Genomic DNA, 15,384 nt, shown 5'->3' on the forward strand with positions numbered 1-15,384 from the left:
GTGGAAAGGTTACTTTTGGTGGTCACATTAGATATTATGTTTTTTGGAAAGTTCGTTTTATTTGCAGCCACAGTTCGGTAAACGACAAATGGCTAAACCCAACCACCTAAGAATGAGAAGCGTTTTTGTAACATGACCAATATTCTGCAAAAATGCAGCCATGACGCAGGGGGTAGGTTACAAAAAACCGTCATGTACCGCTTGACTGCATACGGATATAAGCAAATTATACCTTAAACGAAAGCTAAAGATTTTTGCCATCAGACAGCAAGTAAAATGCCTAATTCGTATACACAGTTTTTTTTTTAACAACATCTGTATAACATGCGGACGACAAAACAGGAAATGCCATTTTCTCAATCGATATGTATAGCTAACTGAACGCCTGGTTGAAACCGCAATCAAAAACATCTTGAAAATTGTTTATTCTCACAGCTAGAATTATTTTACATCAACAATTGTTAATTTACCGAGGAAAACAACAGTCACATAAGATACATAATGGATGATTTTGAATCAACTCCGAAAACCGAACCGGATCGAAGCAAAAAAGAGTTTACACATACACAGGCTTGAAAAAGGATAATTTGGTTCAATCTGTTAGATTTTTACCCATAACGTTAAAGATCAGCCTAATATAAAAGGAAAGTGATCATTGTAAAAGGATTTTGCTATCGCAAAATAATTCAACTTCCGGTTTTACCACATGGCGTCCATAATATTATCAATTTATTACATAGCGTGCATTTGTCAGAAATTATACTAAATGTTAGAAGCGATCTTAAAGTGAAAGTAACGTTTAATAAAAGTATGCGCATTTATTTATTGATTGATATATGACTAAAATAATGGACATGTAATTTAAACGTACAAAACGACATTTTGTACACTACCTCTCTAAAAAAAACGCGACTATGACCGACCGATATGTATGTGTAAATTAGGTCATTGTTAGTGATGAAAACGGGTTTTCTTTAAAAGATAACACGCAAACTGTGAAGTTCAAGCCCATAAATGATTTTAGTACGACTTCTTCAAAACAGGTCTGTTTTTCACTCCACCAGTTTCAGTTTTAATAAAATATATGTATAGCTCTCATTTTCAAAAAAAACTTATCTGCAATTCACTTAACCAAATACACAATGAACCCAGAAGGTATTAGAGTGAGACACTTTACAGTGAAATATGTTATGATTCCCCTTATTTAAAAAAAATATGCATTTTAATTGGCAGACACGATTCACGTCGTTGGTACGTGTCCTCTGGTGAGGCAACCGTTAGCATTTTTTGTCGTAAAAATTGACATTTTTAAACATAAATCATGGACAAAAAACTAATTCTACAAAAAGTGCAGGTTTTCTTGGTATAGTCAGTTAAAGCATCTTAAAATTCAAGAAATTGTGCAATTACGTGTATGTATTTGAAATGGCAGAAAATATTGAATGAAAGTGATTTTTGACTGATTGAAACCCTACCCCCACTAACAAAATGTGCCCTGAGATTAGGGGTGTTAGTTTAAGATGAATGAATAATGGCTATGGTTTTCCCCTAAAGTATTCGAAACCTAAACATATACATAGGCAAGATGTTCTATATTAACACAATTAACTTTTTAAACATATACATATGCTTAGTACACGATACTTCAGGTTTTTCTACCGGATGACTTATACATATAGGGGGTAAACACCTTATCGTAGAAAAAGCTTTATTTTCAAAAAGTGCAAGTAATTATTAAAAATCATACATAATATTTATATATTGGAGTTAATTTTCCTTCGAAAGTCATTTGTTTCAAGTGGCAGACAATGTCAGTTGGAGAGTTACATGTACGTAAAGTGTATAACTGTTGTCTGTGATTAGTGCATTGTGTACACATTGGCACCATTTGATCCTAAATGCTAAACGATGTCGTGATCATACCACAGTTTTAGGATAATTTACATCGCATCGATTACTAAATTGATGGTAGAATTTCACTGATAAATTCTATTTCCGGTAGCGTCAGTGCCGTTATCTGAGATAGTAACGTTTTACATGGTTTCACGTTCAGTGGTGAACGTAACGTGTGGTTTAACAAAATTACTTGCACATACAATAGTGAAGTCTGTCTATGTGTCTTTGTTTGTGTGTTTGTCTATGTCTGTCTGTGTGTTCGTCTGTTTGTCTCTCCCTCTGTCTGTCTATCTCTTTCTCTCTGTGTCTGTGTCTGTCTGTCTGTGTGTCTCTCTCACTCTCTCTCTCTCTCTCTCTCTCTCTCTCTCTCTCTCTCTCTCTCTCTCTCTCTCTCTCTCTCTCTCCGCTGCGAGGTAGGTGCACTTAAAGAGAAAGCAATACAGAAAGAAATGCATTTCTCTACCAAGAATGAAGTTTGTCTGTCTGTGTGTTTGTGTGCGTGTGTTTTTGGTTGCGTAAGTGTTTCTCTATAAGCATCTCTACGTCTTTGTTTGCGTACATAAGTGCGTGCGTGCATGTGTGGGGGTTTCTGTGTCGGTTTGTCTCACTGTGTGTATGTCTGTCATTTTGTCGGTATGTTTGTATGTCTGTGTGTGTGTGTGTGTGTGTGTGTGTGTGTGTGTGTGTGTGTGTGTGTGAGTGAGTGTGTATGTGTGTGCGCGCGCGCGTGTGTGTGTGTGTGTGTGTATGAGTGCGTGCGTGCGTGTGTGTATGTGTGTGTGTGTGAGTGTGTGCGTGTGTGTGTGTGTGATTGCAATTATTCCTCTTTTTTACATTTGGTCAAGTTTTGACTAAATGTTTTAACGTAGAGCGGGGAATCGAGACGAGGGTCGTGGTGTATGTGCGTGTCTGTGTCTGTGTGTGTGTAGAGCGATTTAGACCAAACTACTGGACCGATCTTTATGAAATGTTACATGAGAGTTCCTGGGTATGATATTCCCAGACGTTGTTGTTTTTTTGGATAAATGTCTTTGATGACGTCATGTCCGGCTTTTCGTGAAAGTTGAGGCGGCACTGTCACGCTCTCATTTTTCAACCAAATTGGTTGAAATTTTGGTCAAGTAATTTTCGACAAAGCCCAGACTTCGGTATTGCATTTCAGTTTGGTGGCTTAAAAATTAATTGATGACTTTGGTCATTACAAATCTGAAAATTGTAAAATAAATTTTTTTTTGTTTTATAAAACGATCCAAATTTACGTTCATCGTATTGTCCATCATTTTCTGATTCCAAAAACATATAAATATGTTATATTTGGATTAAAAACAAGCTCTAAAAATTAAACATTTAAAAATTATTATCAAAATTAAATTTTCGAAATCAATTTAAAAACACTTTCATCTTATTCCTTGTCGGTTCCTGATTCCAAAAACATATAGATATGATATGTTTGGATTAAAAACACGCTCAGAAAGTTAAAACGAAGAGAGGTACAGAAAAGCGTGCTATCCTTCTCAGCGCAACTACCACCCCGCTCTTCTTGTCAATTTCACAAAAACAAACAGATAATGACGTCATTTGAAGTGGCACAAACGTGTAGATGAATGCCTTCCCTTTCGAATGATTTACAGTTATATAATTTCTGTCAAGCGGTTTAAGTTTTATGTCCGTTTTATGAACCCAACCCTCAAAACAAGAATAGTAACGCCAAAGAAGGAAAACATACACACAAACCAACGTTTTTCTCACCGGTGGTTTGGAATATTGCCCCAAAACTTTCGATTTAGTGTTGTGGTGTTAAAATCTATCAGAAAAAAGTGTTTGCTAACGTGACGCCAAAAAGTAACCAAAACGGTCCTTAGCCGACTGATTATAGGGGCATATATCTAATATAACCGAGGAGTAGAGACATAGGGGCATATATCTGATATACATGAGGAACAGAGATTTAGGGGCATATATCTGATATACCTTAGGAACTGCAGTATAGCGAAGCGTATACAATTTAGTAGGTAGGGTTCCTCCCATTACAATTTGTGCATAAAAACAATACTAGAAGATCTAACGCTCTATGGAAGCCGCTCTCCAGTACTAATATATCATTCATCATTTTAATTGGGGCGGTTGTGGGATGGGGTGTGTGAGAGTGCTAGGGGCTTGCTTTGAAATAATACATTATGACGGTGATCAATCGAGCATTCTGAACAACCAAAGATTACAAACGTCTGTTATGAAACCAAGTTTGAACGGTTACTTCGCCAAAACGTATGAGAAAACGCCATTTACAGCCTAACTACCATGTTATGCACCCTGCAATTTTCGTGGGAACGCTAAAACACATCCACAAAATGCTCCGTCATAAATTGCAAACATCAACTTTTTTTTCAAATTCGACCCCTCATGCAACAGGATATACCCACGCACCCCTGGATCCCAGTTCATATATGGTGATCGTCCGGTCCGTGGAGGTGACTGCTATCATGGTGGAAGGGTGGAGCACCACCAGGTCGATGAATAACATAGCTTTGAGCACCCCCTTATTGCTGCCTATGAAATAGGAGTTCAAGAGGGTGAGGTTGATTGACCACATGGTCAGCGAGCCTTCGCGTCCAAGCATGAGGTACCGACCGCTGTTGTGGTTGATCTTCGTGGCATACAGGGGCAGTCGAGGAATGAAGCGGATGGCTATGATTTCGTCTCGTTGTCTGTGAAGAGGAATAGACAATCAGTCACACACACACACACACGCGCGCGCGCACGCACGCACGCACGCACGCACGCACGCACGCACGCACACACACACACACACACACACACACACACACACCCTGTCTCATAAATAAATTCACATTCTCCTTGCGAGCAAACAGACAGGCAGAGCCACCAGCTGACCAGCCACGCAATAACTCTGGGTGTGTGTAACCGTGTCTGCACGTCAAGGGAGATGTGTTAGGGAGGCCCACAGAGAAAATCCAAAATGGCGGCCACAGCCGTGATTTATTTTTACTTTTCTCTGAAGATTTAAAAGGCTAAATAAATATTTTGAAAACGTCAAACAACTTGCAAGGGTTTCTCCAGTTGTTGTTCTTTTGAATGATTGTTGGTATGTGAACGTGCTGTTTTTGGTTCATGAGTAAAACAAGTCCCGAACTTGCCCCAAAACGCTATCTCCCGCTACAGGGAAAAAGCTATTTTGACGTCGCGGCAAGCGAAACACTCGAAATCGTCACCCAAGTTCCAAGAGCGCGCGAAGAAAAACTATTTAAAGTACAATACTGAAATTTAGTGTGGCATAAGATCAACCCTTTGTTATGATGTATGTGAAAGAGCGACTTATCAAAATGTTATTAACGTCTTGAAAAAGGGTGGGTTCTGAACACAGTGTTTTACTTTTTACACAGATGTTTCTGGAAATCGCTCTTTTCTGTCAATAATTTTAAAAGGCCAATCTACCAGGACAATGTCTTATCTAATCAATGTGTTCATTACTTTAACCGGGCCAACCGATTGAAGTGAAGCAATATTTCAACTTTTGCGCCGTCCAAGGCCAAATCGCGTATGTTCTGAGATCTCGCAAGAAAAAAGTATTAGACGCAGTTTAATTACATTTTGCATACCATCAGATCAATCCTTTGTAATTATGTATTCCGCAGAGCGACTCATAATTATTATTACTATGTTGTGAATATAGTTGATTCTGAACACAGTGTTTTTGTTTTGACACAGGCGTTTTTGGAAATCGCTCTTTTCTCTCATTAATCTTAAAAGGCTAATCTACAAGAAGAACATCATTTCTCATCAATACGGGCTATACTTTGACCGGGCCAATCGATTGAAGTGAAGCGATTATCCAACGGCTGCGCCGCCGAAGGCTGAATCTAGTCATTTACAGAGTGATACAACTATTTGCATGACGTCGCGGCAAGCTGAAACACTCCAAATTATCGCCCCAGTTCCAAAGACTCGCAAAGGAAAGATATATGCTAACCAGATTCATGAAATTTTGCGTGCGATACAATCAATTTTCTGTTATTATAATTATGTTCAAAGGAGCAACTTACAAAATATATCATTACGTCGATGAAAGGGTTTATTCTGAACACAGTGTTTTCTTTTAAACACATGCGTTTTAGGAAGTCGCTCGATCTTTCTTCTCAGTGATCTCAAGAGATACATCTACCACTAAGTTTAGTACATTTTTTCTCATCAGTATGTGCTTTGGCTTGACCTTGACAAGCGATTGAAGTGAAAAAAACCCAAAGCTGATCAACTCTCGCAGTCATACAAAAGCTGAATCAGTTTGTTACGCAGTGTTCAGTATCAGAGTATGCACAGTGAAAAACTTGACGTCGCGACAAGCCGAAATTCGAAATTATCGCCTATTTTCCTCGAGCTCGCAAAGAAACTTGAACTTATTTTGAACAGAAAATATATTGTGTAGTGAAAGATCTCTGCAAAAGATCTATCCAGAAGTCTGTTCTCATCCTGATGTAGATTTGTTGGACTTCGCCTAGCGATTAAATTAAAACGCTTTTCAACTGTTTCGTCACCGCCGAAGGCTGAATCTAGGCATGCCGTGAAATGTCACAGGAAAATATATATGTTATAATTTTAGGTTTGTCAACTCCCCACCAAAGTTAGATCAACGAATTAGCAACATCTTTTACGAGCCTTCCAGCTGTGGTAATGATTTTTTTTCTCCGCGACGCGGCCTTGAATAGATCCATCAGTTATAGTGAACAGATCTAACAAGAACAGCAATTTTGCTTACATGACTCGCCTTCGCCACAAGTATTACAGGGCCGGACTACCGGGGGGGTTATGGGGATTGCGCAACCCCCCCCCCCCCCCCTAGCCTAAACATGTAGGCTACCTCACTTATTTAAAACAATTTTTATTATTGTTTATTTTATGCCGTTTCATGCAAGGAGCAACCATTTTCCTATCTCAGAATATGACCTACCCATCAGCTTCAGGGGGCTTCCCCCTGACCCCCACAACTTGAGGGGCTCTGCCCCTTGACCCCGCCATGGGGAACATCCCCCTGAACCACCATTGGCAACCCCCCCCCCCCCCCCCCCCCTTTCCTCTTAGCCTAGTCCGGCCCTGTATTATTATCAGAAACAGGCTATTCACGACACGCAGGACCCCGTGACCCAGCAAAATTAACAGACCCAAGGAGAAGGTTTGTTGGGGGACAATGAAATTCCGGTTTAAAACACGTGGACAAAACACGTAGCTACCTCACTGCAACATGGATTGCTTCACAGGACCGATCAGCACACAGAAGCCCTTTTCGCAGTAACCTAGCTGTAGATACTCGCTTTGCAAAGTAAATTCTCGGTAAAACGTTCTCTCACAAAACACACACACACACACAAACACACACACACACACAAACTCAAACACATACATTTTGATCCAGAATCACAAAGACAGACACATACACACATGCATACATACTCACGAACACAAACATACACACACACACATGAATACAGACAGACACACGTGCACATGGACACATATGTCTGCGCTCTCATTCCGTTAGTGCGAATTTGTTAATCGCTGTTGCTTCTGTGGCTGCAATATGTGGCTTCCAAGTCAAGCGTGCATCTTGGGTTACTCCAACAAAAGGTAGCGTTTCAACCTTAATCGGAAGGTCGAGGGTTCGAATCCCGGCCGCGGCCGCCTGGTGGGTTACGTGTGGAGATTTTTTCCATCTCCCAGGTTATGTGCAGACCTGCTAATGGCTTATTGTTTAAGACTTCAAAATATTAGCAAAGATCACTTTGACAGTGTTACAAAGGGTTGTTTGGCAAAAGCTCATTCGCACGGAACCGACGTGATGATTTCTTTGAAAAACAGGTGCTATTTGTGGCCAAATGTCTAAGTGATCTTTGCTAAAAAAATGTTTAGTCTTAAACGCTTTGGCGAATAATTCTAATTAAATTGTGTTGTTGAGAAATGAATTTCCTCCAAAAATGTCTTTACCTTGTTAAAAAAATATTCATTTTTACGATTTTCTCAGCATGTTGAAGAGACACGTTTGCCTGCAATCACGACTCGCTTGACCCCTACCCTGTATAACACAATTTATGAACAAGTAAAAGATAAAAACGATTAAATACTATGCATTTGTCGTAGAGCCAGTAAAATATCCTCTACGAATCTGTTTTTCGTTTTGATTTATCTTATCTGGTTCACATTTTACGACAATTTGAAAATGACGAAAAATCACTCGCAACAATGGGCGCGAATGAGTTGCGTTTCTTTCGCCGGGGATTGTACACGCAAGCACAAGACTAAGTGCGCACGGAAAAGATCCTGTAATCCATGTCAGAGTTCGGTGGGTTATAGGAACACGAACATATCCAGCATGCTTCCTCCGAAAGCGGCGTATGGCTGCCTAAATGGCGGGGTAAAAACGGCCATACACGTAAAAACCCACTTGTGCAAAAACATGAGTGAACGTGGGAGTTTTAGCCCATGAACGCAGAAGAAGAAGAGAAGTATGGCGCTGAAGTACTGTATAATTTAGTAATATCTCGATGTCTTTTAGACTATGATCCGCACTGGGTTTTGTAGCACGAATTACCTGATCTGTAGGTACATCTCATTGAATGTGTAATGTCTGTTTAACGATAGCTTTAATACACTTAGTCACCTGGTGTTCTTCTTTGATCGCGATATGTTTGCAGAATTCATTTCTGTGCTACAATTTCGGTCTGTTCTGTTTCATCTTCATGCTTGTGTGTTTATTGATTGTATTGTTATAATGCTGAATTAATTTTCCGACGATTTTTGAAATTTAAAGTGTGACTGATGACTTGAAATGACTTTTATGGCGCTGAATTGTTTATTGTTCTTAATTGCTTCTCATAACTAATGATCTGACTTTTTGGCGCTAAATACCTGATGTTATATTTTAAATGTTTCTTTGTTCTGTTCTGCAATTGTATTTGTTACATTTCATTGATTAGACAATTTCTGTTTTGCTGTGAAAGTGTTTTTTTGAAAATCTGTTGTTTGTGTCATTATTGCATTGCTGGGGATTTTGTCATGCTGGATACCTAACCTTAATTGCACCGCAACAAGGATAACAGATATTGTGTGTGTGGGGGTGTATGAGAGAGAGAGAGAGAGAGAGAGAGAGAGAGAGAGAGAGACAGAGACAGAGACAGAGAGAGAGAGAGAGAGAGAGAGAGATTCACATACACACATAAGCATACATACGTACGTACGTACATATACTGTTCAAAAAAAGAAACGCATAGTTGCTACTTGCCAAATTTGTTTTATTTTTCGAAAAAATTAACAGAAAATCCAATATTTAGATTATTTGTTTGAAATTTGGTATGGACACAGTTGAATGCACACACAGTTCATTTGCATCTTCAAATCAATCAGTCAATCAATACGATTGGGTGCCGAGGCTGTCAAGTCAGTAGGGGGTGTGACTGCCTTGAGCAGCAACAACTGCCCGGCACCTTCTGGGCATGGACTGGATCAGATGCCGGATATCTTGCTGTGGGATGGTGTTCCACTCCTCCTGAAGTGCCTGCAATAGATCGCGGTGATTTGCCGGCGCTTCTTCTCGTCTGCGCACACGTCTGTCCAATTCATCCCAGAGGTGTTCTATCGGGTTCATGTCTGGCGACATGGATGGCCAGGGAAGCACCTGGACATGGTGGTCGGTGAGGAACTGGGTGGTGAGTCGTGCTGTGTGCGGGCGAGCGTTGTCCTGCTGGAATATGGCATCCTGGTCAGCCAGAAGAGGAAGGGCGTGTGGGCGCAGAATTTCCTCCACGTATCGCTGGGCAGTTATGCGCCCTTGGACGTGCACCAGGGTGCTCCTTCCAGCGGTATTGATCGCCCCCCACACCATGACGCCTCCACCACCATGAACGGGTGCCTCATCCACACAGTTGGGCGCGTAACGTTCGTTTACTCTCCGGTAGACCCTCCTCCGACCATCATGTCGCTGGAGCAGGAAGTAGGACTCGTCGCTGAACCACACGTGTCTCCAGTGATTCCGGACGGTCACGCGAAGGTGCTGGTTGCCCCACTGCACTCGGTTCTGGCGATGGCGGCGGGTGAGGACAGCTCCTCTGTGAGGTCTGCGAGCTCTCAAACCAGCTTCATGCAGGCGGTTCCGCACGGTCTGGTCCGATAATCGGTGTGGCCCGGGGAGAGCCTGGACAGAAGATGAGGCCGACAGGAAACGATTCCGGAGGTGGCGGAGCCGTATGAAGCGGTCGTGAGCAGCAGTTGTCGCCCTTGGTCTTCCCGCTCGTGGCAAGTCAGCAACGGAGCCAGTGGCTTGAAACCTGACCCACAGTCTACTGATGGTGCTCTGGGACACGTGGAAGTGCCTGGCGATTGCACTTTGACTTTGGCCTGCTTGTAAACGACCCAATGCAATTTGGCGGTCTTCTCTGCTCAATCGGGCCATCTTTCGTCGCTGAATTGTCGTCTGATTTCTTTGTGGCGAACAATCCGCTTTTATGGGTTTTGGAAGACATGGTGAGAGCTCAATATTCCCCGAGTTTCACGAGATTACACTGAAGCATGACGAGTGGTCATGCCAAATGAGCAATTTTGACATTGTAGCCACTGATAACGCATGCGTCACGTGCAGAGCTCACTTGTGGCAATGGACGAAAGGTCGACGACCAGATAAACATTTTCTGCAGTTTGGTGGATATCCTTGTAGCCATATAACTAAATTAACCAAATATTACAAGCTATGCGTTTCTTTTTTTGAACAGTATACATACATACATACATACACACATAAATACCTGCATACATGGATATGTACACACTTACATACACATAATTTGCTATATAATCGCGGATATACAGGTTAAGGAAGAAACGCACACATTTTCAGTCAGGCAGATTAAAATATAACGCATAACTGCAAACTTGTGCTGTAGTTAGTGTTTTCTTGTTTGGAAGTAAAATTATTATCATTCAATGTGTGGAAATATGCTAAAATGTGAGGTTACAAATGTTTTTAAAGATTGACATTGCGGAACATTAATACATTTTATAGTTTTTATTTTAAATTTATTATTTTTGAAAATATTGATTTTCAAGCTTATGTTGTAAAGTTTTGATTATACGGCATCAAAAGTATGACAGCTAGATTGTACATAAAGAGATCTTCAATTTGATATATCGTATGACATCTTTACCTGTAAAACCACTGAAGATTTGCTTGTTCGCGTTTTTTAAATTTCGTGTGATGACGTCAATATAGCCTAAAATTGCAATCGGCTATAAAACCCTTTTTATTGCATTTATTGGTTCAACTGTGATACATTTGTGGTTGCTGCAATCTCTTTTATAAAATAAAACAGAAAAGGTCATTTCTTTTTGCTTTTTTTAATTTGTCGCCCTGTACATAACTTCCCAGTTGTGAAAAAATCGCATATTTGCCTGACTTTACAGTCCAATACCTCCAAATGTATAATTCTAACAGGCTTCAAACTTTGCACAGCAATTCTATAAGTACTTTTACATTTCAAACCTGAACTATAAGAACATTGCTTAATTTTGAAGCAGTTTACAGCACTCTAAAAATGGCCTTCTGTGGTCTGTTTACGCTTACTGTCAGTGGGCCTCCCTAGATGTGTGCTTAGCTGTATGTGTGTGTGTGTGTGTGTGTGTGTGTGTGTGTGTGTTGTGTGTGTGCGCGCGCGCGTGTGTGTGCGACTGTATGTGCGTGTGTGAGTGTATGTGTGTACGTGTATGTGTGAGTGTGTGTGTATCACTGTATGTATGTGTGTGTGTGTGTGTGTGTGTGTGTGTGTGTGTGTGTGTGTGTGTGTGTGTGTGTGTGTGTGTGTGCTTACTTGGATGTGTGTTCGTGCACGCGTGTTTTTATGCGCGTGCATGTTGTATCTAAACATTGTCCAAGCAGAAAGACAGACGATAAAACGGACACACACACACAAACAAACAAACACACACACACACACACACACACACACACACACACACACACACACATAACAATACAATACAATACAATACAATACAATACAACCAAAAACACATACAATCCCTACTTAATTTGGGTGAAGTGCATTTTGTCCTGAAACAAAGGTTTGATGTCACTCTGCACCATGCTGGCTCGGAGACTGGCGGTGTTGCTCAGGCTGGTGATGTACTGACCCCACGTCATCAACCCCTCATCCTTGGAGTCAACCTGGGAGTAAATCCTGTTCAGCTCGGAGTCTTTCAGACAGAACCCCGCCGTCCTCTTCATGGCTGCCATGAACTCTCGTCGCGTCAGCCCGAGGTCCTCACCGTGCCAGCGTTCGAGGAACTCATCGTGGAGGGCGTTCAGGAGTGTGAAGTCGAAGGCCCCCGTGTTCCTCGAGCGAACGTGTTTCACCACACTATATCGTTGTTCAGGCTCGCTGCTCTTCTGCCGTCGTTCTGAATGAGATGTGTCGTTATGCATTGTGGAGGCTTTTTGTTCGTTTGAAAGATGTCTTGATTCCTGTGAGTTCGTTAGTCGAAAGCTGTCTTTCCTCCTGTATGTTTACTCCTGTGTGCCTGTTTTACTGAGTTTTGCGCAAAACTACGCCCTTCCGTGTGCTTGCTTCTTGAAAGCTGTCATTTTGTGCGCCTCTTAGTGGAAAGCTTTCTTTAATTCTGTGTGCTTGTCAGTTGAAAGATCAGATGCCTTTCCTCCCGTGTGTTTGTGAGTTGAAAGATATCTTCACTTCTGTGTCCTTGTTTAATAGTGCAAAAATGTATTTATTACTCTCGTGCGCTTGTCAACTGAACGGCGTCTTTACCTCTGTGTGCTTGCTAATTTGACGAGGAATTAAAACCTCTGTGCTTTTTGGTTGAAAGCTGTCTTTTCTCCAGCGCGTTTGTTAGTTAAATGATAGTTTTACTTGTGTCTGCTTGGTAAAAATGAATACACTCCTGTGGACTTGTTGGTCAAAATCTGTCTTTTCTCCGGCTCGCTTGTTGGTTTAATTTTACTCCTGCGTGCATGCTTGCTAGTTGAAAGATCTAGTTGAAATATGGCTTCATACTTGTGTGCTTGTTAGTTAAAAGATGTCTTCACTCCCGTGCTAATTTGTGTGTGTGTGGTGAGTCTTGCACGGAACGACGACGACCCAACAAAAGATGTTATATGCTATCCTTGAAATGTTTTTTTGACTCCTGAATTGTCTTGTGCGTGAGAAATCTCGAATGAAGCGACGCCGTGGTAGCTGTAAGGCCTCGATATAGATGTCCTCTGCGAGCCTGAAAGATCTACAGCCCTGATTTTATTGTTACACCTGTCTGGGTCCTATGACCCAAGGCAGTCTTATTCTGTCATCCGACTGCACACATTCGTCTCTGAATGCCTAGTAAAGAACTCCATTTTGATGTACCGAGGAACCTTTCATTCTGGACCGAAAACACCTTTGCTCAGTTCCACCAGCGTCGAAAGAAATTCGGTGCTAATCTTCTTCTACAGAGAGTGGAAGCACTAGATCTACAGATTAAACCTTTTGAAGATTACACCATCTAACTCCTCGCGGTCGCTGAGACCTTCTCAGCAGAAGCACAGAAAGGAACCTAACCTCAGAAACGACACATGACACGGAAGAGGAAGGAAGTTGAGTATGACGTATGCATGATATGACGTCATGACATGCGACTGACCTCTGACCGCGAACCTGAATTCAATGAATACTAAACAGGTCAAAAACTCTTTTCGCTTAAATACCTTTTTCGGGGTTTTGTTTGTGTTTCTTATTCGTGTTTTTGTTTTGTTTTCACTAGCTGTACATGCGTAAACGGAATGTCTTCCTGAAGGCCGATAACAGTGTAAGAGCGGATATATGTTGTACCTGATTTTTTTATCGATTTTAATTAGCCCTGTGAGCAAATGTTTGTGTGTGTGTGTGTGTGCAAATGTATGTGTGTGTGCAAATGTGTGTGTGTGTGTGTGTGTGTGTGTGTGCTGTGTGTGTGCGCGTGTGTGTCACAGTGTGTGTGTGTTGCTTCGTTTTGTTTGTGTAGGTAAACGCAATGTTTAACTGAAAGGTTTCAAACAATCAAGCAAACAAGCAAACAACCAAGCGACCCAAAGACAAGAAATCAAAGAAGAAAAAATATTCCATGCTTTTATTCTGCATTTCAAGCATAATCTAACAGGTCATAGATAGCTAGATCAATCTTGTTTGTTCTACAAGGTGAGCGAATTCTAAAGTGTCACTGCCATACATATTACATATTTATTATCAACATAAATAGACAGGCATAACGGATCTGCAAAATATTAAAGCCACGTTAATAGTAATATATTGCCCTTTCCTGATCGCAAGGATCTACAATTTTCCATTTAGGAAATGGAATCATATTTTACACACTTGTTGACGATCACCGTCTAGTCTTTCAGCAATGCGTTATAAACATGTCCCATATTTTCGTATTCCAACAGCTTGGACCAACATGGTTTCCATCAGCTGCAAATACAGAACATTATGCAATACAAGCGCATACACACAATTTCATCAGTAGGCCTATACAAGGGTGTGTTGAAGAAGAAGAAGGATTCGCATGCTTCATTGTTAATACGCAGGCTGTAGGCCTACCCTACAGTAATATGTTTTATGTTGGTGTGTGTCTCAAAAGCCAAAAGGTTCTCTATTTTCTACCTCTCTTAAAACAGTGCCAGATAATTATAATGGCACAGAACTTCGCTTGTCAGTTCATGAGAAGTTATATCCGTGAATCAAACTTCATCTCCCATGTTCATCTCCCATGTGTGTGTATGTGCCGTGAGAGACTGCTTAGGATTTTTAGATCTGTTTTAGCGCAACTCTAAATTCTTAGTAAATGTGATACGGCTTAGTGTTATTAGTTTTAAGTGCAATCTTTAATTCTTAATAAATGTGATGTATTTTATGTCTGTGATCGCCTGACACTGCAGGGCAATTTTCCTTGTTTTTATGACAGTAAACTTTTGAGTCTTGAGTCTTGAGAACCGGAATGCTGTTGAACAGCTTCAAGACGGTAGCAAACAATGCTCATGAACAACGATGGCTGCATCAGGGTAGAACTCGTATTCACAGATTCATGTATGCTTCCAATAGCTAATTCCGTAATCTCTGCCTCGTGTGATGTGTAATCCTTTTGTAAAACGAACGCTCGTATAGACAATTTCAGTCACACCAAGTGCAAGTTCGCTCTCAAAAAGGAAAGATACTCGTATCAGTGTTTCTATCATATTTCTTTCGAAAGGGCATGTTATAACTGTTAAATCAGTAAGTTGAATGCAGTCGTTGTAAGCTAGTCATCAAAACGCGACTAAATCACAGAGTGGGGGCCAGTGTCACATCCTCCCCCCCCCCCCCCCCCCCCCACACCCCGCCTCCCTTTCCGCCGCCTTTGACTAGACTATACAGGGGGTACTTTAAACAACCGCAAATCCATTTTGGCAGTAACATATTGACTGAATGCGGT

The 15,384-nt window shown here is 41.1% G+C and overlaps 1 protein-coding gene across 1 annotated transcript in view; it reads right to left on the reverse strand.

The window, feature by feature from the left end:
• LOC138958785 (WD repeat-containing protein on Y chromosome-like) overlaps positions 1–13,502 on the reverse strand; it is a 46,619-nt gene extending 33,117 nt beyond the window's left edge. The window contains exons 1-2 of the mRNA XM_070330074.1: positions 11,976–13,502; positions 4,321–4,601 (exon numbers count right to left, since the gene is read on the reverse strand). Coding sequence (XP_070186175.1) covers positions 4,321–4,601; positions 11,976–12,373 — 679 coding nt within the window. The 5' untranslated portion in view covers positions 12,374–13,502. The remainder of the gene's footprint in view (positions 1–4,320; positions 4,602–11,975) is intronic.
• Positions 13,503–15,384: the final 1,882 nt, after the last annotated feature.

This window comes from Littorina saxatilis, linkage group LG2 (assembly GCF_037325665.1).
Source record: "Littorina saxatilis isolate snail1 linkage group LG2, US_GU_Lsax_2.0, whole genome shotgun sequence".
NCBI classification, from domain to species: domain Eukaryota; kingdom Metazoa; phylum Mollusca; class Gastropoda; order Littorinimorpha; family Littorinidae; genus Littorina; species Littorina saxatilis.